General features: G+C 41.0%; 1 protein-coding gene across 1 annotated transcript in view; it reads left to right on the top strand.

Moving 5' to 3' along the window:
• Nucleotides 1–4,889: 4,889 nt before the first annotated feature.
• Nucleotides 4,890–26,651, top strand: part of TAGLN (transgelin) — a 41,106-nt gene continuing 19,344 nt past the window's right edge. The window contains exons 1-3 of the mRNA XM_073602372.1: nt 4,890–5,047; nt 23,738–23,932; nt 25,691–25,868. Of these exons, the coding sequence (XP_073458473.1) occupies nt 23,750–23,932; nt 25,691–25,868 (361 nt within the window). The 5' untranslated portion in view covers nt 4,890–5,047; nt 23,738–23,749. The remainder of the gene's footprint in view (nt 5,048–23,737; nt 23,933–25,690; nt 25,869–26,651) is intronic.

Here is a 26,651-nt window from a genome sequence, read left to right as displayed (position 1 = left end):
GAAGTGATGCATTGTGCAATCGCCAGATTCGCCATTTTGGAAATGGGCTGGCAGCATATTATATACGCTGCTGGGTATAGAAATCCGAAACAGCGCAGCAATCACAGCAGCCTGCGCTGAAGGGAGACAAAGCTGGGAAACCCAGATGGATGATTAGCTCAAACCAAAAGAGGGGCAACAATAGACTTATACCCAACGGGCTCCGGTCACAATTCACACTTGGGTAAGGGCAACTGGTGCCCGGGGCGTCTGTGTGGTCACTGTTTCATCCAAACAATTGAGATTGTTCTGCTGGGTTACTTTCAGAAAAATATGTAGATTGTTATTGGAAAGACAAAAAACAATATACTGGTAGCAAAGTCCATCTTAAGCCCTCATGCACACAGGCTGTTAAAAAAACGTTATGAAAACGCCAGTATCTTTGCAGTGATTTTTTTAAACTTTTTTTCAGCGTTTTTCAGCATTTTTGCAATAGCGTTTTTTAGCGTTTTTTAGCGTTTTTCCGCGTTAGCGTTTTTGAGCGTTTTTTTTTTTTTTCAAATTTTTTTTTTTTTTTTTTTTCAATGGATCAAAAACGCTAAAAAACGTTGGTGAATGACGTTTTTGAGCGTTTTTCAGCGTTAGAGCGTTTTTACAGCTGAAAAACGTCTTTCAGAACCCACTGGTCCTGGGTTTTTTTTACAGCTTAAAAACGCCTATGCCACTTGCAGCTCAAAAACGCCTAGGTGGGCATGAAGCCATAGACTAACATAGACAGGCCTTTTTAAGCTGCAAAAAAAGCTCAAAAAAGCAGCTGTAAAATAGTCCGTGTGCATGAGGACTAATGCTTCAGTGCAAAACTGCATAAAACAATCATGGTGAAAGAATATACATAGTCACATATTGAAAATACTTCTTTATAATACATGTAAGAGGATGCAAAAAGATATATGAGGAAGCAGTTAGAGAAATGGAATAAACATTAACCTTAGAAATGTAATTTTTCGAAAAAGCCAAGCAATGTGATGCACTGTACTTTTCTACAAGAAAGGTTTGTATTTACATCGCCCCCCTGTGGTTACCATGTTCCCTGCATTGAGATATCTGCTTGGCATTTTCAGAAACTGAACGCCTCGGCACCCTATTTGCATTTTTCATACTTGGTAGGTCCATCTATGCTTCAATAACGTTGTTTGATTGTAAAAATTATCTTTTGATAATATTATATATAAAAACAAGTGTATGTTTGTACACCTAAATTTTGACAAATTTGTAATTAGTTGTAATTTACAAAAAACCTTTAAGTAATTAATCCCTATTTGGTTGTCTTTTTTCACTATTTCTTATAGTAATTATTCCATACAGCACTCTACAATCTCTTGAAGACGCTCACTGGAAGCAAAACATGTAGAGAGGTAGTGTCTGTATATGTATATGAAATGAACTTGATATGCAACAAGGGATTTTTTTATGCTAATGTTTTTATTGTTATTAATAAAACATTTTTTACACTTAAAATACTATCCTTTTTTTCTGACACCTTCAAAGTCCCGCAGTTTTCCTTTTTTCATGTATTTTTAGTAGATTAGGTTTGCAAAGGAATTAAGTTACTAAAATTTAAACAGCAAATAATTTTTGTCACCCAAACAATTCAGAACAATTTTAAATGTGGAAATATACTGTCACACTATTACTAGAAAAGCAATGGTATTCTGAGGAAACAGGTTCTCAACTTTAAACAGAAATGAGAGGTTCATTTAGCACTCTAGTGTTTGTAGCTTGCTTCCTTCCTTTTTCTGGCTTTGAGAGTACATGTAACAGCCTTCTCTTTCTATAACAAGCATTCAGTGTATACACCTGCCTACCTAACACACACCACTCTCCAAACATGAAATGGTAGAGGCTTGTGTCCTGGAGCTATAGGTATACTAGGGATTATGGGAGGCTTTCTTCTTTCAAAACAAATGTACTTGTGCGTCCAAAATGGTGCCAATTGCTGCACTATTGACTGATCAATCAATATCTGTGAAACTTGTGGAAGAACAAACTCGCCCCATTTCTTGTGAGTTATAATTTATGAAATTTGACTCACTCAACCCTCTTGGGCTCCATTTGCAGTCATTTAGCCATGCTGCCAACCCCAACGACAAGAGTGTACCGATTTCTGCAGTTGGGACTGACAGCTGCATGCAGATAGCTGTGTATTCGATATTGTTCACACAGCCAATGATTATCTGTGGAGATTGCAACTGGATTTGCACACCACAGGTAATAGCTACTTGCATGAAACCATCAATCCCACCTGATGGAATCAGGGGATTCAGGCTGCTGGGATTTGCAGAATGGTTTAAAACCTGTGCGAAAAAAGCCTTAGGCTCCTTTCACATGGACTGTCCAATCAGGTCTGTCTGTCAGTTTTTCAGGCGGACCCTCCGTTCACCCCTATGGAGCGGCAGATGTCAGCAGGGACATGTCTGCTGACACCCGCCGCTATCTGATCCGATCCTGTCCTCCAAATCCTCCAAAAGAAGAATGGTGATCCTATTTTCCATCCGTCTGGCAGATCAGATGAAAACGGACAGGCGGTCCGTTTTCACCTCATTTCCCCATAGGGAAGAGCAGGACTGTGTCTGTCTTTGCTCTGCATGGACGGACCTGTCATCTGCCTTCTCAGCGGGGATCAGTGGAGCAATCCCTCGCTGAGCAAGCAGAGTCCACCAAGGGGAGGCGTCCATTTGAAAGGGGCCTAAAAGTAATCTGTTAACAACACTTAAGGGAGCAGTCCACCCTGAGCTTGTTTGGCTTGACTTCTCCTCTGTGTCACAGGAGTGCAGTTCATTTTGCACTCCTGTGACCCGTTTTCAGCAGAGAGTGGTCTGAAGTCCGCTCTCTGACGTCACACAGGTCAGTCCAGGCACCACGTCATCCTGACTGGGTGTCTGGATCCACCAGGTGCCTGGACTGATAGCCACCTCAGCCTCTCAGCGAGCCGCTGAGACGGCCGCTCCCTGCCCCTTCACAGCTCAGCGCTCCAATGAGCGTGGAGTAGCAAAGCAGGAGAGATGCTGACTGACAGAAGCCCTTTGTTCGGAGAGGGGAGAGAACCGAGCCATCAGCAGTGTTCAATAGCTGGGTTCTCAGTGCAGAGATGGCAGGGGACAGATGCAGCATCAGTCTGAGGCTGCATCCACCTAGGTAAGTATGATTAGGCAAAAAAAAAATTCCCATACTTCCCTTTTAAAGTGATACATTGTTTATTTTTCTGCTGATGTTGACCATGGTAGGTGTCTGAAATTGCATACAAATATGTCTTTGTTTATGAAGTCTACATGTAAGAGGGTCTATAAAGGGATGTCACTAATCCTAGTCTAAGAGACAATAAGGCTTCATATACACTAGCCTACACTGACACTTCCTAAACTTGAGTTTAGGAGCTTTTGGTGTTTTTTTTTTTTTTGCCAAAGCTCCTAAACTCAACTCCATAAGGCTCGTTTCACACTTGTGTGGGTCGTGCGACCATGTTTACTTGGGCAAGGTAGCCCATTCATTTGAATGGGCTGCTGTGCCACGTGAACCGCAGAAAAAAGGTGCATGTATCTTTTTAGAAACGCGGCCACAGGGTTCCTGTACCCGCAATAATGCTGCAGGCTGCGATGCGTGGGGGTGCCATTCAGAATGAATAGCAGCCCTGCGCATCTCGCAAGAGCAGCGTGATTCGGGTGCGGAATCGATATGATATCGGAATGCACAGTGCAAGCCAGTGTGAACCTAGTCTTAAAGCCTATGTGTCAATGTACACGTAGGCTCTTAGCAGAGATTAGGAGCTGCCACGTTTTAGGTGAGCTTTTTAACCTCCCTCTCCTGAACGTGGAAATAAAGCGTTCAGGATAGCAACATTTTGACTGCTGGCCATGAGAAAACTGAAAACCGCTCTGCGATTTTGCCACGTTTTGTGTTTTCCCGTAGTCACAGTAGATGTAGGCTAGTGTACATGAAGCCTACACTTTGCCATCTTTAAAGCTGAACTACAGGCAAATATAGAATACAAACAATAATGTAGCTCTGTGTTCATTACTGCAGCAGTGCCAAGTACCTGGATTTTACGTGCAGTAACTTTATAGCAGAGCTCAAGTTGGAAGAGGGAGAAGCAGCACAAACAGCCAGATATATTGCAGTGTTCATGCATTAGCACGGAACACGCAGGAAGGAGGAAAGATCAGAGTTACAGAAATGAGCTAACCAGTCTATTGCTTTTCCATTCACTGTCCAATCACAGGCTGGGAGAGGGAAAAGACTTGTAAATGTTCCTGAACAGCAACAGAGGGAAATCAGGTCTCCTGCCCGGCCAGACTGAGCTGTGTCATTTTTAGGATTGGAGGGACAGAAATACAAATCCATTGGCAGGTTAAGCAGCCCTGAATTTTGCTGTTTTCCTTGGATTTAAATAATTTTCATAGCCTGTGGCTGTTTCTAACACTAGAGAGAGCTGGAAACTGGTTGTAATTCCATGCACTTATTAAAAGATTCCTGACATAGTCTATGAATACTGCCAAAGAGGTCCAAGGTCATCTCTGTTTAAATGGAAGAAAGTTTTCTTAATAGATCCTATCCCCGACATGTACAGAAAACATCAATCTTTGGGGAATACATGGAAAGATCAGATATTAAACGAAATGGTTAACTGTCTCTTGCATTGCGTCACTGAGATCATCCACAGTCCCCATGAAGTGTGAAGGGTTTATATGAAATCTGTTACCCCCGAATTGAGTCTATAAAAGGATTTGCTGGAGGGAGATTTCCCCCCTCCCAGTGAGTCACAAACACTTCCCCTTTCCCGCATCCTTTAGGTATCCAGAGAATGTCTTCAGATCCCAATGTCTGCAGATCAGTCAGACCTTCCCCTAATAAGGAGTTGGGAAGATCAGGGCCTGGAGGGGGGAGAAGGTGGGCCCAAACTCCCCCAATTCACATTGCTCAGCTACACAGAGACTTTTATCTCCCCATCCTTCTCACTTCTCACTCAGTACTTTGCATCCTGGAGACAGAAACAAGCAGCCAGGAACAACCTGTGAGTTGGGGAGGGATGGATGTGATGGCTGGGGAGGGGGGCATGGGATATCTTATCCTATCTATTATATATGCAGTATGGATAATATCACTATTTATGTTGGTTTATTGTATAGGTGACTTGATAGGAGTTACCTATTTGTTGGATATTAAAGGAAACCTGTCTAAGAGACAGATGAAGGCAGACACTGCTCACTTTTTTGCTTGTTGCCTGGTGTTCATGGAACAATTATAGAGAAATTGAATTCTGAATGAACAGCTAGTGACATTTCTCTTACTGTTCCTTATCAGTGACTCAAAGCTAGAGCTTCAGCCAGGCACCTAGCATTTTCAAAAGGGAGTTCTTGCTAAGACAGGTTTTCTTTAAAGCAGTATTAAACTCAAAACCAAAAATCTGATGTATTGCAGCGTACCAATCATTAGATGTCGTGGTGGCATTTCGTTTTTTTGTTTTTTTTTAGTTGGTTTTTTGTTGTTTTGTGTTTGTTTTTTTATATATATATATTTTTTAAATGTTTTCTTCCCTCTGATTTCACCTGGTGATCCGGCCAGTAACACATCTCTCCTGTATTAGAGTGCCCCTACTCTGAATGAAGGAACAAAGAATAGACATTTGGATCTCACCATTGTTAATCTGGGGGAGGGGGGAGTGTTGGCTGTATTTTGGCTTCAGGTTGTTCGTGTATTTATATATGCTAGTCCATCTAACACAGCAGTTACAGCAAACATTTTTTTCCCTTTTGGGGTAAAGGTTGTACATAAATGCAAGCTAACCATTGTAAACACTCCTGTCAGTGTTAAATGGTTTATCTCAACCCTCTAATGGCTACATGTGCAGGATAGCTTGTTCTGTTGAAAAAAAAACTGATTACTGGCTGGATCGACAGGTGAAAATAAAGGAAAAAAAGCCTAAAAAATAAAACTGATGCAGCCATCACAGCTAAGAACTGGTAAGCTGCAATATAATGAATGTTTGCTTTTGGGGTTTAATAGCACTTTAAGTCTAGCAGTTCTACAGCATCAAGACATACTGAGGTTGTCTTAATGTCCTAGACTATCTGGTTTGTTGAGAAAGGTAGCACAATGCATGAATAATACTGTAAATAGCGCAGTAACCTATAGCAACCACTCAAAAAAACTGTCTATTCCGATCAGATGAGTGAACGCTGCACTCTGTTTTCTGCAGGCTGTATTACTGAGAACATCGGACACAACAATCATAGGGCTTTAGGGCAGAAACACAAGAGATTTGTGGAATATTTAAGCAGTGCTTTTTCTATGTATCTGTCCTTGTGTTCTCAACAGAAAAGTTATTGTTAATAATAGAGTAGAATACACGGTACGTGATATGATATAATGAAATATTGCATTGAAATGAGAGCTTAGAGGAATATGCATTCTTCATTGCCAGAATGACCATTGTACTTAATGACTTAATCATTTATGGTCTTTCTTATTCTTCTTAGGAAATGACAGCTGCATCATTTTTGATGTTTGCTGTTCACATTGGTCCTTTGAGGAGAGAGGGACTGGCACAGTGTTTTATATAAGACATTAGGCACTCTATCATATTGGGGAGTTAACAGTTGCAGGTTGAAACACAAGAGGAGAAGTTCCCCAATTGGCTATAAAGGGTGTGGCATGGTTAATGGACAGAGAAGGCAATGAAGCCTTGCGTTGGCTTGATTGAGTTAAGCCTTGAGGGAGTTGATAGATAACCTGGCAAAACAGAGAGCTCTTATGGGTATAAAAGACATTAAAGGATATGTAAACTCAACATTTCATATTCCTGCTATACCCTATATTACCAAAAGTATTGGGACGCCTGCTTTTACACACACGTGAATTTTAATGGCATCCCAGTCTTAACCTGTAGAGTTCAATATTGAGTTGGCCCACCCTTTGCAGCTATAACAGCTTCAACTCTTCTGTAACGGCTGTCCACAAGGTTTAGGAGTGGGTCTATGGGAATGTTTGACCATTCTTCCAGAAGCGCATTTGTGAGGTCAGGCACTGATGTTGGACGAGAAGGCCTGGCTCGCAGTCTCCACTCTAATTCATCCCAAAGGTGTTCTATCGGGTTGAGGTCAGTACTCTGTGCAGGCCAGTCAAGTTCCTCCACCCCAAACTCACTCCTTCGTGTCTTTATGGACCTTGCTTTGTGCACTGGTACAAGGGTCATTTGGTGGAGGGGGGATTATGGTGGGGGGTTGTTTTTCAGGGTTTGGGCTTGGTCCCTTCATTCCAGTGAAGGGAACACTTAAGGCATCAGCATACCAAGACATTTTGGACAATTTCATGCTCCCAACTTCGTGGGAACAGTTTGGGGATGGCCCCTTCCTGTTCCAACATAACTGTGCACCAGTGCACAAGCAAGGTCCATAAAGACATGGATGAGTGAGTTTGAGGTGGAGGAACTTGACTGGCCTGCACAGAGTACTGACCTCAACCCAACCAAACACCCTTGGGATGAATTAGAGCAGAGACTTGCGAGCCAGGCCTTCTCATCCATATCCGTGCCTGACTCTCACAAATGTGCTTCTAGAAGAGTTGAAGCTGTTCTAGCTGCAAAGGGTGGGCCAACTCAATATTGAACTCTACAGACTAAGACTGGAATGCCATTAAAGTTCATGTTCGTTAAAGGCAGGTGTCCCAATACTTTTGTTAATCTAGTGTATGTGTTGTACCATGTATTTGTATGTATGAAATAGTATCCTGTTCTCTTTGCATTGCTTCCTTTTGTGTGAAATACCTGGTATTCTTGCCAGTGCTTCTGCTTTCCTATTAAAAATTGACCGCACTAGGCATGAGAGCACCATATGTTAGTTCTTTGGCTGTGCTGGGAACTGAGCTTGCTCTCCTCAGATGTGTCTTAAAACACCCCCTGCTTAGCCATTCACTGGGAAGACTAGTGTTCTGCTGTTTCTCCTCTCCCCAGCTCTTATGCAACTGAGAACAGAGATTATGTGATCATTTATTTAAAAAAAAAAAAACATTATAAATACCCTTTTTTATATCTATACACAAATGTTTTAACTTTAATTTCTGTTTTAAACTAAATGGGATGTTTTATAAGGTGAGAGTTTACATATACTTTAAGTGCAGACATTAGACCAGAAAAGAAAGGGAGAGAAAAAGAATGATAGGATATGAGTGTACGAGGTTGTTCCTCGATACCTAAAACATGAAACTTTTAAAAATATAATTATATGTCTGTAAATATTCTCATTTATCCAGGCCATATTACAGCTAGTAACAGTCATAATTAATTTGACTTGTTCAGTAATATTGAAGAAGCTTCACTACCTATCATAGCAGGTTCTTTAGTTCTAATGAGGGTCGGGAACATACCTCAGCACTTACAGTATGGGTAACCCAGTCACCCTAATCCAATTACAATGAAATTGATCTCACAGTAGATGTTGATTGTCCAAGAACACGATGGGAGGTAAAAACGTTTTAGAAACTACCCTGTTCTAGTTACATTACCTGTTAAAAAATGGCTGATCTAGTGTGGCTTAGATGGCCTTTTTCACAGCGTTTTGTGAACCATTTGTCTTCTCTGTCCAAAAATTGGTCCTCACAAAAATGTATTATTTTTATACATTACATAATTCTTGTCTTAAACATTACAGAACAAGTTAAGATGAATAAAAATAACTGCTACTGACCATAATTACATATTTTATTCCACTTTATATAATTCCGCTAAAAGAAGATTTGTTTGCCCTAAAAGTAAACTGTTATTAAATTCCATAGCAGCTGTTGGCGTTAGCTTGGAATAGGAGCTTTGAGGATGTAGCTACTTGCCAAATCTTTGTTTAAGGACTTTCCTGCCCACTTTTATGAACAAGAAGTTCAAAATCACATGAAAGGTCAACTTGTCAGGGCTTTTCAGCAGCACATTACCATAAGACAAATACCTTCAGCCTTCTTGCTTTGACTTTACAGCACTGCTACTCTGGCCTCTTGTTTCATGACCCATTGTCTCTCAAAGCTCAGTGCTAGTATACACACACTGTACACCTTACAGCTCCCTACCCTGAGAAACGCCCTAACTTCTGGGCAGAGGCCTCCTGTCCCCTGGGTGGAGCCTTGAACCATCGTCAATACCCATATCAAGAGGGCACGCCTGCACAAACAGGATACTAGTTGCTGGTAGTTAGGGAGCCAGGGTTGGGGGTTTTATACAACCCAATATTCTGTGAATTCTCTTGGCTTCAGGACTTAATCCAGGACCTACTAATCCTGAAGAAAACTGACAATCCAGGCTTCGCTGCATAGGACAAGCACCCTAGAGCCCCGTTACCTCTTCATACTATGACCTGGTGCAGCACTGTCACACAGTAAATGGCAAAATCAATTATATTCTGTTAATAATTAAAATGGTAAAGGCCTTAGACTAATACACTTTGTTAATTGATGACCCATATTTAGAATTTGAAGACTTTTTATGTCTTAAGTTGAACAATAATATAGTAAAGAGAAACAGTATTGTATTTGAAAGGGGGGGGGGGGGACATTTGCCCTGGGGTTCTTGTTGACACATATCCTAAATTGTAGGAAGTGGATTCATTCTATAGTATTCAGATTATAGAGTGTTTCTTTTTTTTTTTTTTTTGATGGGACTAAAAGCAATTGCAGACTGTCCACAATACATTTGGTATTTGCACTCAAGCATAGATGTGACTGATACTGTTCCTCTTATCCATATTCAGTACAGATGGCTGCTCTGGTATAACTGCTACTTGCAACAACTAAACCACGTTTGCCCAGTGTTCTCTACTAAGAAATACAATAATGTTGATGTGTAACAGCTATGCCTAACAACCAGGGCTGGACTGGGACAAAAATTTGGCCCTGGACTTCATTCAGACAGACCCACTTTAATTTTGCAAACACGCACAAAAACGGTATATAAACTATACGCAATTGCGCGATATGGATACGGATTGAGTTTGGGATGGATCTGAGGGAAGCGGTGCGGCCTATGTATGGGGCATCAGAGTGGGCGGGCCGGGGGAAATCTGTAACCCTTATATGAAAAACAACAAAAACTGGAGACCAAGCTCATCTAGAGGAAAGTCCTATAGGGCAGGTCTCGGTGAGGTGGGTAGTGACCCACGTCATCGAACACTAGACCTGTTAGTATAAACTTAGAAAAGAACCATTCCCTGTGTGTGGGCCAAAGGCCACCGGGTGGCGATCCTCTGAATACAGAAGCATATATATTCAAAAAAGTTAGGGACAAAGGTCCCAAAAGATAATCTTCAGAAAGGATACAAAAAGTGTAAAGGACTAATTTAACTTTATTTAATTGTACAAAAACAAATAAATACTTGCAAAAATACTTGTCCAAAATAATGAAAAAGTTCCCAAATCCCTCCTCCAGACACATTTCATTAAAATTAAAGACCTTCTTGTCTTAATTTTAATTAAATGTGTCTGGAGTAAGGGATTTGGGAACTTTTTCATTATTTTGGACAAGTATTTTTGCAAGTATTTATTTGTTTTTGTACAATTAAATAAAGTTAAATTAGTCCTTTTACACTTTTTGTATCCTTTCTGAAGAATACCTTTTGGGACCTTTGTCCCTATCTTTTTTGAAATCTGTAACCCTGCCCCCTGGTAGGGTGACTACATTTCCAAACTGCCATTCAGGGACAATTTTGCCAAGGACTGGGGGGTGGAGATGTAGTCTCAGGGTCGATGGGGAATTCAGCGGTGGGAGTGATTTGTTGGGTCAATAGTTGATGCTAGCACTGAAATCATCCTGACACCATGCTTAATATGGTGTCCAGATGATCAAATCACATTATTTCTATTACTACATTGTAATATATAATGAAATAGTTCAACTCACCATAATGCAGAATCAGTGGGAACCCTGAGCTTGTCACCAGATGCAGTGTGTCACTTGCCACCGTCACCTGCTACCAGATGCAGCATGTCACTTGCCACCGTCGACTGCCACCAGATGCAGCGTGTCACTTGCCACGTCACCTGCTACCAGATGCAGCATGTCACTTGCCACCATCACTTGCCACCATCGACTGCCACCAGATGCAGCGTGTCACTTGCCACCGTCACCCGCTACCAGATGCAGTGTGTCACTTGCCACCATCGACTGCCACCAGATGTAGCATATCACTTGCCACTGTCATCTGATGCAGCGTGTCACTTGTCACCTGCTGCCAGAGAGAGGGCAGGGAGAGAGAGAGAGGGGGGAAGGGGGGGCAGAAAGAGGGGTCAGGGTCTGGTCAGTGAGGACTTCTGTCCCCGCCTGCCAGTGTGACCTATCAGACCCCTATCGCAGCCAAAGCCAAAGGAAGTGCTCCAAAAGCCTATCGGCTCTGTGCTACAGGTGGTGGGCGGGCCGGCAACAATAAGAAGCCTGCAGCTACGGTAGCAGCAGAGAAGCCGCCCTGAACACTGAAGCTCCCAGCACACCTCCCATATTTCCAGCCCAGACCACCCCTGAATTTCCACCCCTCTCAAATTGCCGCCTGGGCAGTACAGCGGTGCTCAAATTAATGGCTGTGTGGGCCATTATTTTGACAGGCTGTCTGTCACTGAATCCGGCCCACTGAGCCATCGGCTCCACCGGGAAACTCCCGGTGGTCCCAAGGGCCAGTAGATGCCTGCTAACTACTTTACCCACTAAATACTGGGTATCAAAAATTATTCCATCATTTCACACCTGGGTGCTGGCCAGTAATCACATAAATAAGAACATTATTATATTATTCAACATAATAGGGTGATTTAAAAAAGGATGTTACAGCTTTTATGTTAAAATCGTTTCTTCACTCTAGAAAAAAATAAAATAAAACTCAGCATCCACAAATACTGTCAAAACTAGGTACCTGTTCTCCCTCCACCCCCCAATTGCAGAATTACAGTACTGTGCAAAAATTTTGGGCAGGTTAATGCTGTAAAGTATGAATGATTTCAAAAATATATATTTTAGTTGTTTATTTTTTATCAAATTTACAAAATGCAAAGTGAGTGAAAGGAAGAAAAATCTAAATTGAATCAATATTTAATGTGCCTAACCTTTGGCTTCAAACTGGCATCAATTCTTCTAGGTACACTTGAACACAGTTTCTGAAGGAACTTGTCAGGTAGGTTGCTTCAAACATCTTGGAGAACTAACCACACATCTTCTGTGGATGTCGGCTGCCTCAAATCCTTCTGTCTCTTCATGTAAGCCCAGACAGACTCCATGATGTTGAGATCAGGGCTCTATAGGGGCCAAACCATCGCTTCAAAGACTTGTCTTGTTCTTTACCCTGAAGATAGATCTTTATGACATTGGCTGTATGTTTGGGGTTGTTGTCCTGCTGCAGAATACATTTGGGGCCAATCACACACCTCACTGATGCTATGGCATTAAGGATAAGTATCTGCCTGTATTTTTCAGCTTTGAGGACTGTAGACGCAGGGGCCTGCCAAGGAAACTTTATGCGGCAGATGAAACACACAGCATGCTTAATACTCTTTTACTACTCAGAAGATGTCCAGCAGTGCCATCAGCACAGAACTAGTGGAAACCAGTGGGACCCAGGTACACCCATCTACTGTCTAGCGATGTCTGGCAAGAAGCGATCTTCATGGAAGAATTGCAACCAAAAAGCCATACCTCCAACAAGGAAACAAGGCTAACACCGCGTACACACGAGCGGACTTTATGGCAGACTTTGCCCGGCGGACGGGATTTCGTCGGACAATTCGATCGTGTGTGGGCTCCAGCCGACTTTGTTTTCTCAAAAGTTGCACGGACTTAGATTTGAAACTTGTTTTAAATCAATCTGTCGAAATCAAGTCCGGTCGAAAAGTCCGTCTGTATGCTAGTTCGACGAACAAAAAGCCACGCTAGGGCAGCTATTGGCTACTGGCTATGAACTTCCTTGTTTTAGTCCAGTCGTACGTCATTCAGAAAGTCCGTCGTAAAGTACGTTGAAAAGTCCGCCGGGCAAAGTCTGCCGTAAAGTCCGCTCGTGTGTACGCGACATTAGTGACTCAACTGTGTACAAAAACATAGGCACTGGAGTGCAGAAAATTTCAGCAGGTGCTCTGGACTGATGAGTCAAAATTTGGACTGATGAAATGAAATATTTGGCTTCTGCAGGAGGCAGTTTGTTCACCAAAGAGCTGGTGCGCAGTACAATAATGAGGGTCTGCAGGCAACATTGAAGGATGGTGGAGTTTCCTTGCAAGTCTGGGGCTTTATTTCTGCAAATGAAGTTGATGATTTGGTCAGGATCAATGGTGTCCTCAATGCTGAGAAACACAGACAGATACTTCTCCATCTAGCCATACCGTCTGGGAGGTGTGTAATTAGCCCCAAAATCATTCTACAGTCGGACAGTCACCCTAACCATACAGTCAATGTCATTAAACAGGTAACTATAAGCAAAACTTTTTTTCATTTTGGATAGAGTAAGGGAGGGTTATAACCCCTGTCAGTTATTTGCCATCTGTGTCCCATTGGGGAGATTTCCCTTCACTTCATGTCTCATAGTCAAAACGAGAAGTGAGAGGAATCCCTGAAAATTAAGAGGAATCCCTTGGGAACCCCAGGTCACCAGAACTGTGTTCCTATTGGAAGATTTCCCCTCTGATACTTTTTGGGGGCAACCCAAAATTTGGGATTTTATTTTACTTTCACTTCCAATGATAATGGCAAACAGGACAAATCGAGAGGGTGAATCTCCCTAACAGGGTCACAGACAGCAATACAAACTGACAGAAGTTCTAATCCATCTCCACGCTATCCAAACTAAAAAAAATAAAGTTTTGCAATTAGTTGTACTTAAAGAACTATCGTCGGAGTAAAGAAGCAGTCCTGGAAGTGATGGTTTGGCCCCCACAGAGCCCTGATCTCAAAAATCATAGAGTCTGTCTGGGATTACATGAAGACACAGTAGGATTTGAGGCAGCCTACATCCACAGAAGGTCTGTGGTTAGTTTTCCAAGATCTTTTGAACAACCTACCTGCCGAGGGTAGTGTACCTAGAAGAATCATAAAATAGGTCTCATACAGAGGCTTGGGTACCTCCATCCTGAATACTTGCAAAGAAGTCAAATGAAATTGCCTAAGGGACTTTTGATAGAGGTGTAAACAAACACAAATAAATACCATATATAAAATATCATATATAAAAGCATACACTTTATTACATAGAACAACTGTTAAAAGCAAAAGGATGCACCAAACATCATACATGTACATTAGTAATTGAGCACTTTAGTCTTTAAGACTGATGCAGTTTCTCTGAATAGTCAAAGTACAGAAGTGGAAAACATCATAAATCTCAATGCGTTTCGTGAAACAATGTTCACTTCATTAGGAGTTTAATGTTTCTAACAGATGTCTGTAGATCAAAAAGGCATTATAAGACCTGTGTAACAAGAAAAAAAAAAAAAAGACACGGAGGAACTGGTAACCAGCCAAACTTATTTCTGAGTAGGAATAACCCAAAATGATCAGCCAGCAGATGGAGAGTCTATCCTGGGGGTTAAGGTGACAAGGGGTGGGCTGAGAGACACCCCAAGGGGCCAAGGCCCATGGATGAGTGCAGTTCACATAACGAATAAAGCCCAATTCAGACAACCCTGGAAAAGAGACATGTACCAAACAGAATGTGTAGCAATAGATATATGGCCATTGTAGAGAAAGAGAAGAAAGAAAAGATCATCCAATACACTAGAGATGACACCCAAAAACTATATTGAAAGGGGATAAAATGGCTGAAAAATAAAAGTAAAGCTGAAAACATAAAAAAGGGGGAAAAAGTCAAGCAGAAAAAAAAAAAACGAAAGTTACTAGCAACTTCAGCACTTTTATCCCCTTTCAATATTAATTTGATATGATATTTTATATATGGAATTTGTATTTGTTTACATTTTGACATCAAAAGTCCCTTGGGCAGTTTCATTTGCCTACAAAAATCATTGCTGTTTCAAAAGCAAAGGGTGGTCACACCAAATATTGATTTGATTTGGATTCCTTTTCGATTCATTTACTTTCCATTTTATTAATTGCTAAAAATAAACGAATAACACATCTATTTCTAAAAGCATTCTTAACCGCTTGCCGACTGCCCGCTGTCGATTGATGGCGCAGAATGGCACTCCTGCGTGAATCGATTTAGCTGTACCGCGGGAGCTTTAAGGAGTATAGAGTACAGGAGCGCCCGCTGCATGACGTAGGAGCCTGTGCACGTGGCCAGGGGCCGCTATGGCCGTCGGCTACCCACGATTGCTTCTGAGATGGAGAGAACGGAGATCTGTCAATGTAAACAGACAGATCTCTGTTCTGTCAGGGGTGAGGAGAGCGATCTGTTGTTCCTACCGCTTAGGAACAACAATGGGTCTCCCCCCAGGCAGTCTCATCCCCCCACAGTTAGAATCACTCCCTAGGACACACAGTTAACCCCTTCCCTGCCAGTGACATTTACACAGTAATCAATGGCTATTTATAGCTCTGATCGCTGTATAAATGTCAATGGTCCCAAAATAGTGTGAAAAGTGTCCGATCTGTCTGCCGCAATGTCGCAGTTGCAATAAAAATCGCAGATCGCCGCCATTAGTAGTAAAGAAAAAAATAAAAAAATTATAATAAAAATGCCATAAATCTAGCCCCTATATTGAAGACACTATAACTTTTGCGCAAACCAATCAATAAAAGCTTATTGCGATTTTTTTTTTTTTTTTTTTTTTTACCAAAAACATGTAGAAGAATACATATCGGCCTAAACTGAGGAAGAATTTTTTTTATATATATTTTCTGGAGATATTTATTATAGCAAAAAGTTAAAAATGTTGCTTTTTTTCTAAATAGTCTGTCATTTTTTGTTTATAGCGCAAAAAATATAAACTGCAGAGGTGATCAAATACCACCAAAAGAAAGCTCTATTTGTGGAGGAAAAAAAAGGACATCAATTTTGTTTGGGTAAAGCGTCGCACTACCGTGCAATTGCCAATTAAAGCGACGCAGTGCCGTATCACAAAAAATGGCCGGTCAGGAAGGGGGTAAATTCTAAGTGATGTTAATTTACGGCATTTTTTCACACCTGCCTAAAACTTTTGCGTATTACTGTATAACCCAAGTTTCCGATTCAGCTAGCATCCATGTGCGTTTCTCTTATGTATGCTAATTCTGGCATATTTTTATATAGTTACCAGAAGTTCAAACAGAAATGGGGACAGGATGAAGGAGCTAGGCACACCAAATGTTTCCTTGAGCTTTCCAATAACTGGATCAGATTTAATGCTAGTAGAAGTGCTGGAAGCACACTGGACTCATTTTCATGGGAAAATATTCCTTTTGCCCAGTAGGTGGCATGAACAAGAGGTATAATAAAATCATATAGCATTAATTTATAGACCCTTGCTAATACTGTTTTTAAGGGCCTTTTTCAAGAGATTGCTCTGGAGGTTATAAAAGTATTGCCCTATAAAATGCCAAATTACTTGTTTGCTACCTATATACTTTGATGCCATAAGAGTATGGCATCGAAGAACTTTGAAAAGGTAGAGATACTTTTCTGGATGTGGGAATCTATGACCACTTATTAAGCGATACAGCTTGTCAGTGGCCTGGAGACGGGGCTCTGGAAAATTAAAAGGAAAGCCATTACCATCATCAGTGGAGAAATACTAGTGCTGAAAGCATAAAATCCAGACAAGAAGCTTTATATCTATTTGAAGCAATGATATGGAAGCCGTTTACCTGTAAAAGGATTTGTCCATCAGTTCAATCAGTCCTGAGATTTACTCTACCACAATCCGCTGACCTGATTGTTTCTTGTTGCAGGTAAGAAATAAAGCAAGGTCAAGTGACGCTTTATAGAGGATTACAAAGCTGATATTAAGTCATACACAGATGCATATGCTAGCAGCATAAAAAAAATCATAATTTTCCTTAATACATAGCTGGATTATTTGCTGTTTTTTTAATCTTCCTGGAGTTAAGCCTTAAGTGGTAGTGCAGCAAGTGGAGTTGAACAAGGTGAAAACTGCAGCGAGCAGGTCATTCCATTATTTGGAATGGTGTTCTTTTTTGTAAAGAAAATTCCACTCAAAAAACAAAAAAAAATGGGTCCTCTTAAAGTCTTTTGGAATTGTGATCAACCTGGCCAATCTATGTATGACTTTTCTGTCTCCCAAGCAGATGCAGATTTGAATTTTCAATATCTATGGTAAAAATGGCATTGATGCACACAACTGGTTGGAAAATACATCCCAATCACGTTTAAAATATTTTCAAAATTCAAATTGAGCTCCATTTAGAGATTTGAGGTTCAACAGATGCACAATGATCTTTCAAAAATGAAGTCAACCGATCTGTATCCGGAAAGAGATTCAATAAGGTATTTTACAGTATAAAAGCTATTTGCAATGCACTGATAGTTTGTTTCACTAAATCCCGACTGAAGAAAATCAACCCAACAAGTATCCAATTATTTTGTGTATCAAGAAGTAGAAAATATATTTGGGCAGCGGGCCTAACCATCTAACCTATTTCAAAAGAACAAAAGCTTGAGGTAAATTCTTATACTACTGGGTATGCATAGTTACATACAGTAGTTAACTTGGTTGAAAAAAGACATCTAGTTCATCCAATACACCTATCCCTTGCAAACTGAGCAGTCTATTGGTGCCCAGGAATGAGTTTTATTTTCCTTAGTGTATTTAAGGGAGCCCTGTAGAATGCCATTGGATTTAGTAATGTCCCTGGAGCTTTCCAGCAGCTTATTAGGTTTAAAATTCTATTTTTCCTTATTTTTTATAAAATACCATTTCAAAAACATCTCGAGGAGGAGTGTTTGCCTTTTCCAATGCTAATAAAAATGAAGACAGGTAAGAACTGTCTGTTTATTAAAAATGGTATGCCCTTTAGATTTCAAAGTGTACACTACCATCACAGAGATCAGTGCATTTCTTTAGTATTATTAAAAAAAATAATTTTATACACTGAAAGAATGGATATCTAAAACAAGCTGCCCAATTTATCCACCAAGAATTTTTCTAAGGCATTTTAGCTGATGGCAGCTGCGGGATTGAATGTACAATATATGTCAGTAAGAGTCTGAGGGTTTTTTTTCTCTTTGAGCTCTCTTTTGAGTGCACCAAATTTAGCTACAACATACTTAAGGTATAATTTTTTCCATGATAAGCACACATGATCCTAATACTGTACATTTGCAAGGATGATAAAACAATATTACATGACCAAACACATTTCTGACCAATTTGCTGCCTCAGCCTAGACATCTACTGTTGCCCACCCCTCCCATACTAGTACTAAACAAAATTATACCAACTGCCATAAAAGGAAATTTATAGTGAGAGTATTATGTAAGCTGACCTTCTGTGCTAATTTGCTTGTGAAATATATACACACTGTTATACAGGCATAAGGAAGTCAAACTTTTAAAGTCTTCTCTTTTCATACGCTGCCAATAAAAGTGTCCTTGTTTCACAACGTTCCTAGTTATTTTGTACCGCAGATTTCAATTCATACAAGATGTGTAGATCATGCATGGGTGGAAGTCTGCAGAACAAAGAAGCATAGACACTGAAAAAAAAACTGTTGCATATTCAAGGGATCAACGGTCGAGTCTTTGAAAAGTTTGGTGAACTCAGGCCAACACACACAGTGTGAGAATATTGTACAAATTATTTAGTGCAATATTGTCCCTCCCCTATACCTAACATTGCCCTTATTATATGCCTTCTGCAGCTGGAGGCACACATTGGGGGAGATTTACTAAAGTTGTAGAGTGCAAAATCTGTTGCAGCTCTGCATAGAAACCAATCAGCTTCCAGGTTTAATTGTCAAAGCTTAATTGAACAAGCTGAAGTTAGAAGCCGATTGGCTACCATGCACAGCTGCACCAGATTTTGCACTTTACAACTTTACTAAATCTCCCCCAACGTGTGCCTCCAGCTGCAGTTTTAGTAAATCTCCCCCAATGTTACCATAAAGTTTAACTGTACCTAGTAACAGCCCTGACTGATAGAATAACTACAGTGATGACGGCACCGGTTTAGCCTTTTTGAAGCATTACAGTGGATACAAAATTTGCCAAGGAATAGCCAAACATGCAAGAAATGATACCAACCAAAAGTCCCAGAGGCCATAATGGACTTTGGACTGTGCCAAAAATGTCCTTCCTGCAGATCGGTAAAGAAGCCGTTCCTTCACCAAACCAGATAAACAAATTTACCTGGTCTTCTATTCACAGGTTCTCAAAACTCTCTACCAGGTAGATCAGCAAAACAAAAAATGGGTAGACTTGATGGACTACTTTTTTCTGCAGTCACTTTTCTGTTTCTATGTTAAATCCTAACTCAGATCACAAAAGGAAGCAAAAGAGAAAAATAATGGTTCCCCTTCTATATTATCTGTAGCAACATTATCGCTATGTTAGCTTCTCTAAAAAAAAAATGACATAAAGGTAGAGGGGTTAAAAGGAAAAAAGAAACACTTGCAGTATCTCTAAGGGTCCTCCTTGCTTACTATCCGTAAGACTCACACCAGGGAGTTAGAAGTCAAGCTTTCTGGCTTCAGGACCATGCAGAACCAGATCTTCAAAACATGACAACCACATGCCCACTACACTAGGACAAGAAATGGATCCTTGTCTAAAATTCATATAAGATCACTTTTGTTTAATTCAACACAGAGAAACCTAGCTGTACCAAACTAAACTTAACTATAGAGAGTTACATTTAGCTGCTCCTGAGTAAGTGATCCTGTAATTTTTTCCAAAAAGACCACAAATAGCTAATAATTTATTTTTAATAATTTGTTTTAGAGCATCAGGGTCAAAGGGATTATGTAGAATTGGTTGAGTGGAGTTTAGTACCATAAATTATTTTAGGTCCAAGAAAATATTGGTAAAAACATATAAAACAATTTTGAGAAAATAAGATATTTGTATTCTCTGTAAAATCTTCTCATTGAGGTCCCTTGCGGAGCAAAAAAGTCTTTCACCTTCAGGTTATACTGTCGCCTACAGGAGTATTGGAGACTGGCAAACAAAAAACTGTAGGCCAGCACAAGGTAATCCCTCCTGCTACCTGCATGCATCAGTTTTGTAGCAAAACAGTACAGAGAGCATGATCATAAACATAGAGGGGTGGGACCTGTGTGCATCATAGGACTCCAAGAAAAGGATTTAACGGTACAAAAATCCTTTTTCTTTCATACATTGAGAAACATTTGTGGAAACACAGGAAGTCTTTCACCTTTGGATATCCAAAAGCAGCCCAATTAATAGGGTGTGCTACACCACAAACAATCATCATCTCACTCATCAGACATGTCAGAAACATCTACCTGGTAGTTTTGAGAATCTGTAAATAGAAGACCAGGTAGCAAACAGTTGTTTTCTATCTAAAAAGCCTAAGAATTACTCACATTTCTAGTGGAGTTGGCCAATTCTTGAGACCAGAAGCTTGGATGATGGTCTGCCTGAGCCACCCAGGGATGGTAGGAACCCTTATGGGGTCTAGCTGCGATTGCAACAAGTTAATCAGTCATAGGGAAAGGAGAATTAAGTCCTGGTTGAGGGGAAAGGCAGGAACTGCTTTAGGCAGGAAATAGGTCCTGGGCCTCAACATCACCTTTTCCCCATGCAAAACCAGAAATTGTTCTTTGCAGAGTAAAGCTGCCAGTTCAGACACTCATCTCATTGAGGTGATGGCTACAAGGAATACCACCATGTGGCTGAGTGTAGTGGTAGGCCTGTCTCTAACAAGTTCAAATGGTGGTTTCTAAAGCGCAATTTCAGATCCCACTGAGTTATAGGAGAATGAACAGGGGGAGCTACATAGGAAACTCTTTGTACCAAGGTTTTTTAAGCAGGAAGTGAGAGGCCATTGGCCTCTGAAACAGAATAAAAAGGGCAGAAACCTAGCCCTTGATAGTGCTGAGTGTCAACACAAGTCCGGGCTCAGATGTATGAATGAAATGATATGTCCCACAAAGAAACTCCTAGGGTGGAAGATTCACACCAAGTTGAGAATGGCATCCACATACAATGACACATCTTGTAGGAAGTAGCCTTCCTAGATTATAGCATAAAATGAATAATAGATTCAGAGATGCCCGGTCTCTCAGTACCTGGATTTTAACATTCATGCCATTAAAGCCAGTGACCCTGAAGCAGGATAGTAAATTGGTCTTTGAGGTGGAAGATTCTGATGATCTTGAAGAATCCATAAAGTGTTCACCAGGAGTCTTATAATAATGGTTTACCACATCTGCCTGGGCCAATTTGGAGCAATAAGGATCACTGGAATGCCCCCATCTTTATCTTGCGAAACAGACAAGAAAGAATCTTCAAAGAAGGAAAGACATAGTTCAGGTGTACCCTGAATCCCTGTAACCGGAGACAAATCTGTCTCATTTTTTGTTGAACCTGGAGGCCAGGAGGTCCGTATTCATTGCCTCCTACCTTGCATGGCACACTGAGACTTTGGGTTTCTCCCTAATGGTTGATGTACACCACTGATGTGGCATTGTCCAACCTCAAGGAGGATAGTCCAGCACTGCAGACAGACAAATTGCCCGAAGTTCCTGGATGTTAATTGGGAGATGAGATTTCTCCAATGACAATGCCCATTGCACCAACAGGGTTCCCATGACTCCTCCCTACCTTAACAGACTTGCACCAATTGCAGATCTTCCAGAAAACTGTAAGGAAGGATCGCCCCATTCTAGAGCTAGGGGGAAAACTGGTCCTCTGTCAAATGAATCAATCTATTCAGAGACTTTATTGGATTGTCCCAAGACCACAAAATGCATTGGAGTTCTGGAGTGAAACTGAACAACTAGGACTGCCATGAAGGAGGCTACCATCAGCTCCAAGACTGAAAAGGCTTGTTTTAGTTTGGTAGTAATAACAGTAGACAGTGACTCTTCAGTGGCAAGCTCATTGGTGTAAGGCTAAGGCTGGAGCAATTCAGAATCAGGGTTTCAAGGGCTAATGGTTCAGAAGCTACTAAGGCCACAAATAAACAAGTTACAGAATCTGCAGGACCAGTCCAGGATTTGCATTTGTGAGTCAGAAAATAATTGGTTGATTGCATGACTGTAAAAAAACAAACACAGATGAAAGGGCAAAGGACTCACCCTCACTTGATAGAGCTTACTTGACAAAATAGATTTCAGGAGCAGGGGGAAACCGGATTCTAGGCTGCAGACGATGGCACCATCAGTAGGCTCACTGCAGGCAGCCATGGAATTGTGTGAGTGGGGGGCACCTGTTACAGCAGGACTATTCCTTCTATGTTTAGAATCAGACATGTTGCAACCATGTGGTGGTACAGCAACATAACGCTTAGGATAAGAGGCCTCAGGTACTCATAAAACCTAGATATCTGGTAGCAGGTAGGAGTCAGATGGCTGAAAGTGATCAAAGTCACTGAAGATGTGCAGCAGGAACAAAAGGAAACATCCCATCTGCAGCAGGGAGAGGTTTCCTCAAAGCTGTATGATGGGAGAGATGGCGCAAAGCACCTTCACACAACACACCACCCAGTGGATGATGTCATCGCTCAGCCCTACAATGTTAACTCCTTATATGGCACAACTGGCAGGAAACAGGCACTTTTATAAGCACCCAGTGACATATACTGTATATTTGAGGTAGCTACCTGTGGTTGGCCTGATTGGTGTTCTCACGGTCTTCAGAGACAGGGCATGTGCTGAGGCATTGTTAGCACTTTGGAAATGAAAATTTCTTTGCATCTAAGTTTTTACCAGAACAAAGTCTGGAAACCAACCCACATGGAAACCAGTGCCCAAAGGTCACTTCTAGGCTATCCTAGCAATTCCAGTCAAGTTGGATCTGCATGTAGCATTCCAAAAGCCAGGCTGAAGACAGCTGCAATGGAAAAGACAATGCGATGTGAAGGATAGTCTTCATTGAAGAAGATAAATCCTGAACAATAAGAAAAAGTTCTGCCAGTAAAATTAGTTTGCTCTTTTACACAGCAGAGCATCATTTCTAGCAGGACACTAGCAAAGTGAGACATGCTGGTAGTAGGATGGGTTATCCAGGGCTGGCCCATGTTTTTTTTTGTTTGCTAGATGTCTAATCCTCATAGGTGTCAGTAGAACCCAAAAATGGAAGAATTAATGTGTTCCTCAATCTATCATCCACCACTCTCTTGGATTCCCATACATTGTGCCCTTTGTAGATGACAGTGATACTCTCAAGGCCTAAACATTTATACTGTTTATTTTAGCATTATTATTATATGAACGTTGCCTATCTCTGGTCTAAGAGTTACCTACGTAAATTTGCTGCAATATACTGTAGCCATTCATTTACATCAGATTCTGTTTAGAGAGGAATATTTTTAATGTGTTAGTTGGTATACATAACCTCTGTTTTATTTCATACATCAGAAAGGAAGTACCTGTTCCATCACCTGTACTGTGATTGGGTCATTAAAGTGATACTCCAGTCAAAAGGCAAAAACACTGTTGAATTACATTTATGTGAACTCTCCTGCATGCCAAGAAATCGATAACTGTGCTTGTGTTTGTTATGCCCATACATTTCAGTGTGCCTGTTTATGTATTCTATCACAGTAGAAGAACTTAGGTCTGTGGTACAGCTTTTGGTAAGATACATACATAATATCCTGATCTAACTTTTTTATGTAGGTCTAAGAAGCCATGGCTAATAAAGGCCCTTCATATGGCATGAGCCGTGATGTCATGTCCCGCATAGAAAAAAAGTATGATGATGAATTGGAGGCACGTCTAGTGCAGTGGATCAAGCTTCAAGCCGGTGCTGATGCAGGGGAGCCACCAGAGCAAGGGAGATATGGATTCCAACAATGGTTGAAAAATGGAGTGGTAAGCATTGAGTCAGCTACTAGAATCACATCCGTAATTATAGCTTAAGAAAAAGGAGGGAATCTCTGTGTTGGATAAAATATGGATTTTATTTAAAAAATGTGGTCCAGCTTGCCTCTAAAGTCCGACCTAGTGATTCCCTCCTTTTCATAAGCATGGAGTCAGAATGAGTTATAGTTCACAGTTCTTTTATTCAAGATCACACCTAAGAATTTCTGTACAGGAATGCTAAGCCATAGTATCATATATAGCTTGAAGGCAGGTTTGAAAAAGATGCAAAATCCAGTACCTAGCTATTCTCCAAACAGTCATCCAGTAGCAGTACAGACATTAGACTTCGGTTACTGAAGAGTGTTAATCTGACTCCTATTGCAATTCCAGTTATCTCCTTGCATCACATTTTAATTAGCAAATTATATAGGGACAATTGTAACCAAAAAGTTTAACGCCTGACTCCAGTCAAATTTTTCTTTGGCTTTGGATAATGGTTTTTATTTAACAATAATCTGATCCCATGGAACAACATACTTTTAGTACATTGGGATCAATTCACAAAGTTTTACTGCATGCGATAAGGGTATCAGGTTACTCACCTGCATAATTTATTGCATGTGGTAAAGTAAGTTCAATTAAAAAAAAAAAAAAGTGTCTACTAAAAAAAATTAAAATAAAAAAATGTGCCGGTAAATGCTGCATAAAAAGCTCTTAAGTCCAATTCACAAATGGACCAGAGTATTAAAAAGCAAGCGATAATTACTACCAGGGTTTAGCTGCGGTATAACATGTGGTATTTGTCAAAAAACAGCCTGGGGATTGGGTGATCCCCTGGCGGTTTCTTGACAAATAGCTGGTTGCTAAGGAGAGGCCTGGGAAGCGGGCCAACGCATCCTTAATAACCGATGTCTCATCAACTGTCAAAAAAATAAAAAAAAAATTGGTGTGGGGTCCCCTCCAAAATGCATACCAGACCCTTATCTGAGCAGGCAGCCCAACAGGTCAGAGAAAGGGGGGGGGCGAGCGAGCGCCCCCCCTCCTCCTGAACCATACCAGGCCACATGCCCTCAACATGGAGGGGTGGGTGCTTTGGGGTGGGGGGGGGGCTCTGCCTCCCCTTCCCCAAAGCACCTTGTCCCCATGCTGATGGGGACAAGGGCCTCTTCCCGACAACCCTGGGCTGTGGGGGTCTGCAGGCGGGGGGCTTATCAGAATCTGGAAGCCCCCTTCCCCCCCATTTGATTTAGAATAGGGTACATTGTACCCCTACACATTCACCAAAAAAAAAAAGACTTAGTAAGCTGCTAGCAACATGGGACAAAGTACTACATATACTTTGTCCCATGGAGGATGGCACAATGTAAATTAATTTTTAGAGATAGATCCTTTTTTCGGCAGGTTTTCCTTCCAGTCCATTACTCCTTTAGAGAGATTTTCCCACACTATCTGTCCTTGTAACAGCCATACGGAAACAGAGCATGGTTGTCAAAAGGACAGGAACAGAAAATATTGTCAACTCTTCCTTATGCTACAAAAAACTTATTTTTGTTTTCATTGATGTTCCTGTTGCAGAGATTTGCTGCATTATAGTAAATATTCCAACAGGCACACAAATGCTAAAAAAAAATGTGAATGAGGCTCTAACACTTCCTCTTCTATCCACAATAACACAAAGTTTAGCTGGGGTTGGACTGAAAAATATTTTTGACAAAGAATCACAATAAATTCAAGTAGTCTAAAGACTATCCTTTACCCTTTTCATAGGTTCTTTCAAAACTGATAAATAGCCTATACCCCAGGGGCTCACAGCCTGTTAAGATCCCTGAACCCCCTCCCAGCATGGCCTTCAAGCAAATGGAACAGGTGGCACAGTTCCTAAAGGCGTCCGAGGATTACGGAGTGGTGAAAACCGATATCTTTCAAACTGTAGACTTGTATGAAGGTAAGACTTGCCGATACTAAGTCACACTCATAACAACAGACCAGATATTCTTGTTTGCAGATAATGCAAACATATCCTAAGCTGATGTAATGAGGTATACAGTGAGGGGAAAAAGTATTTGAGCCCCTGCTGATTTTGTACGTTTGCCCACTGACAAAGAAATTATCAGTCTAATTTTAATAGTAGGTTTATTTTAACAGTAAGAGACAGAATAACATCAAAAAATCCAGAAAAACGCATTTCAAAAAAGTTATAAATTAATTTGCATTTTAATAAGTCAAAAAAGTATTTGAACCTTTCGCAAAACTTGACTTGGTACTTGATGGCAAAACCCTTGTTGGCAATCACAGAGGTCAGACATTTCTTGTAGTTGGCCACCAGGTGTACACACATCTCAGGAGGGATTTTGTCCCACTCCTCTTTGCAGATCCTCTCTCAGTCCTTAAGATTTCGAGGCTGACATTTGGAAACTCGAACCTTCAGCTCCCGCCACATATTTTCTATGGGAATAAGGTCTGGAGACTGACTAGGCCACTCCAGGACCTTAATGCGCTTCTTTTTGAACCACTCCTCTGTTGCCTTGGGCGTGTGTTTCGGGTCTTTGTCATTGTCCTAGCTGAGGGAAAGAGGTTCTCACCCAAGATTTGACGATACATGGCCCCGTCCATCGTCCCTTTGATGCGGTGAAGATGTCCTTTCCCCTTAGCAGAAAACCACCCCCAAAGCATAATGTTTGATGGTGGGGATGATGTTCTTGGGGTCATAGACAGCATTCCTCCTCCT

The sequence above is a fragment of the Aquarana catesbeiana genome, linkage group LG10, assembly GCF_042186555.1.
Source record: "Aquarana catesbeiana isolate 2022-GZ linkage group LG10, ASM4218655v1, whole genome shotgun sequence".
NCBI classification, from domain to species: Eukaryota; Metazoa; Chordata; class Amphibia; order Anura; family Ranidae; genus Aquarana; species Aquarana catesbeiana.
The sequence above is the reverse complement of the archived record's forward strand: the minus strand, read 5'-3'. Positions and strand labels throughout refer to the sequence as shown.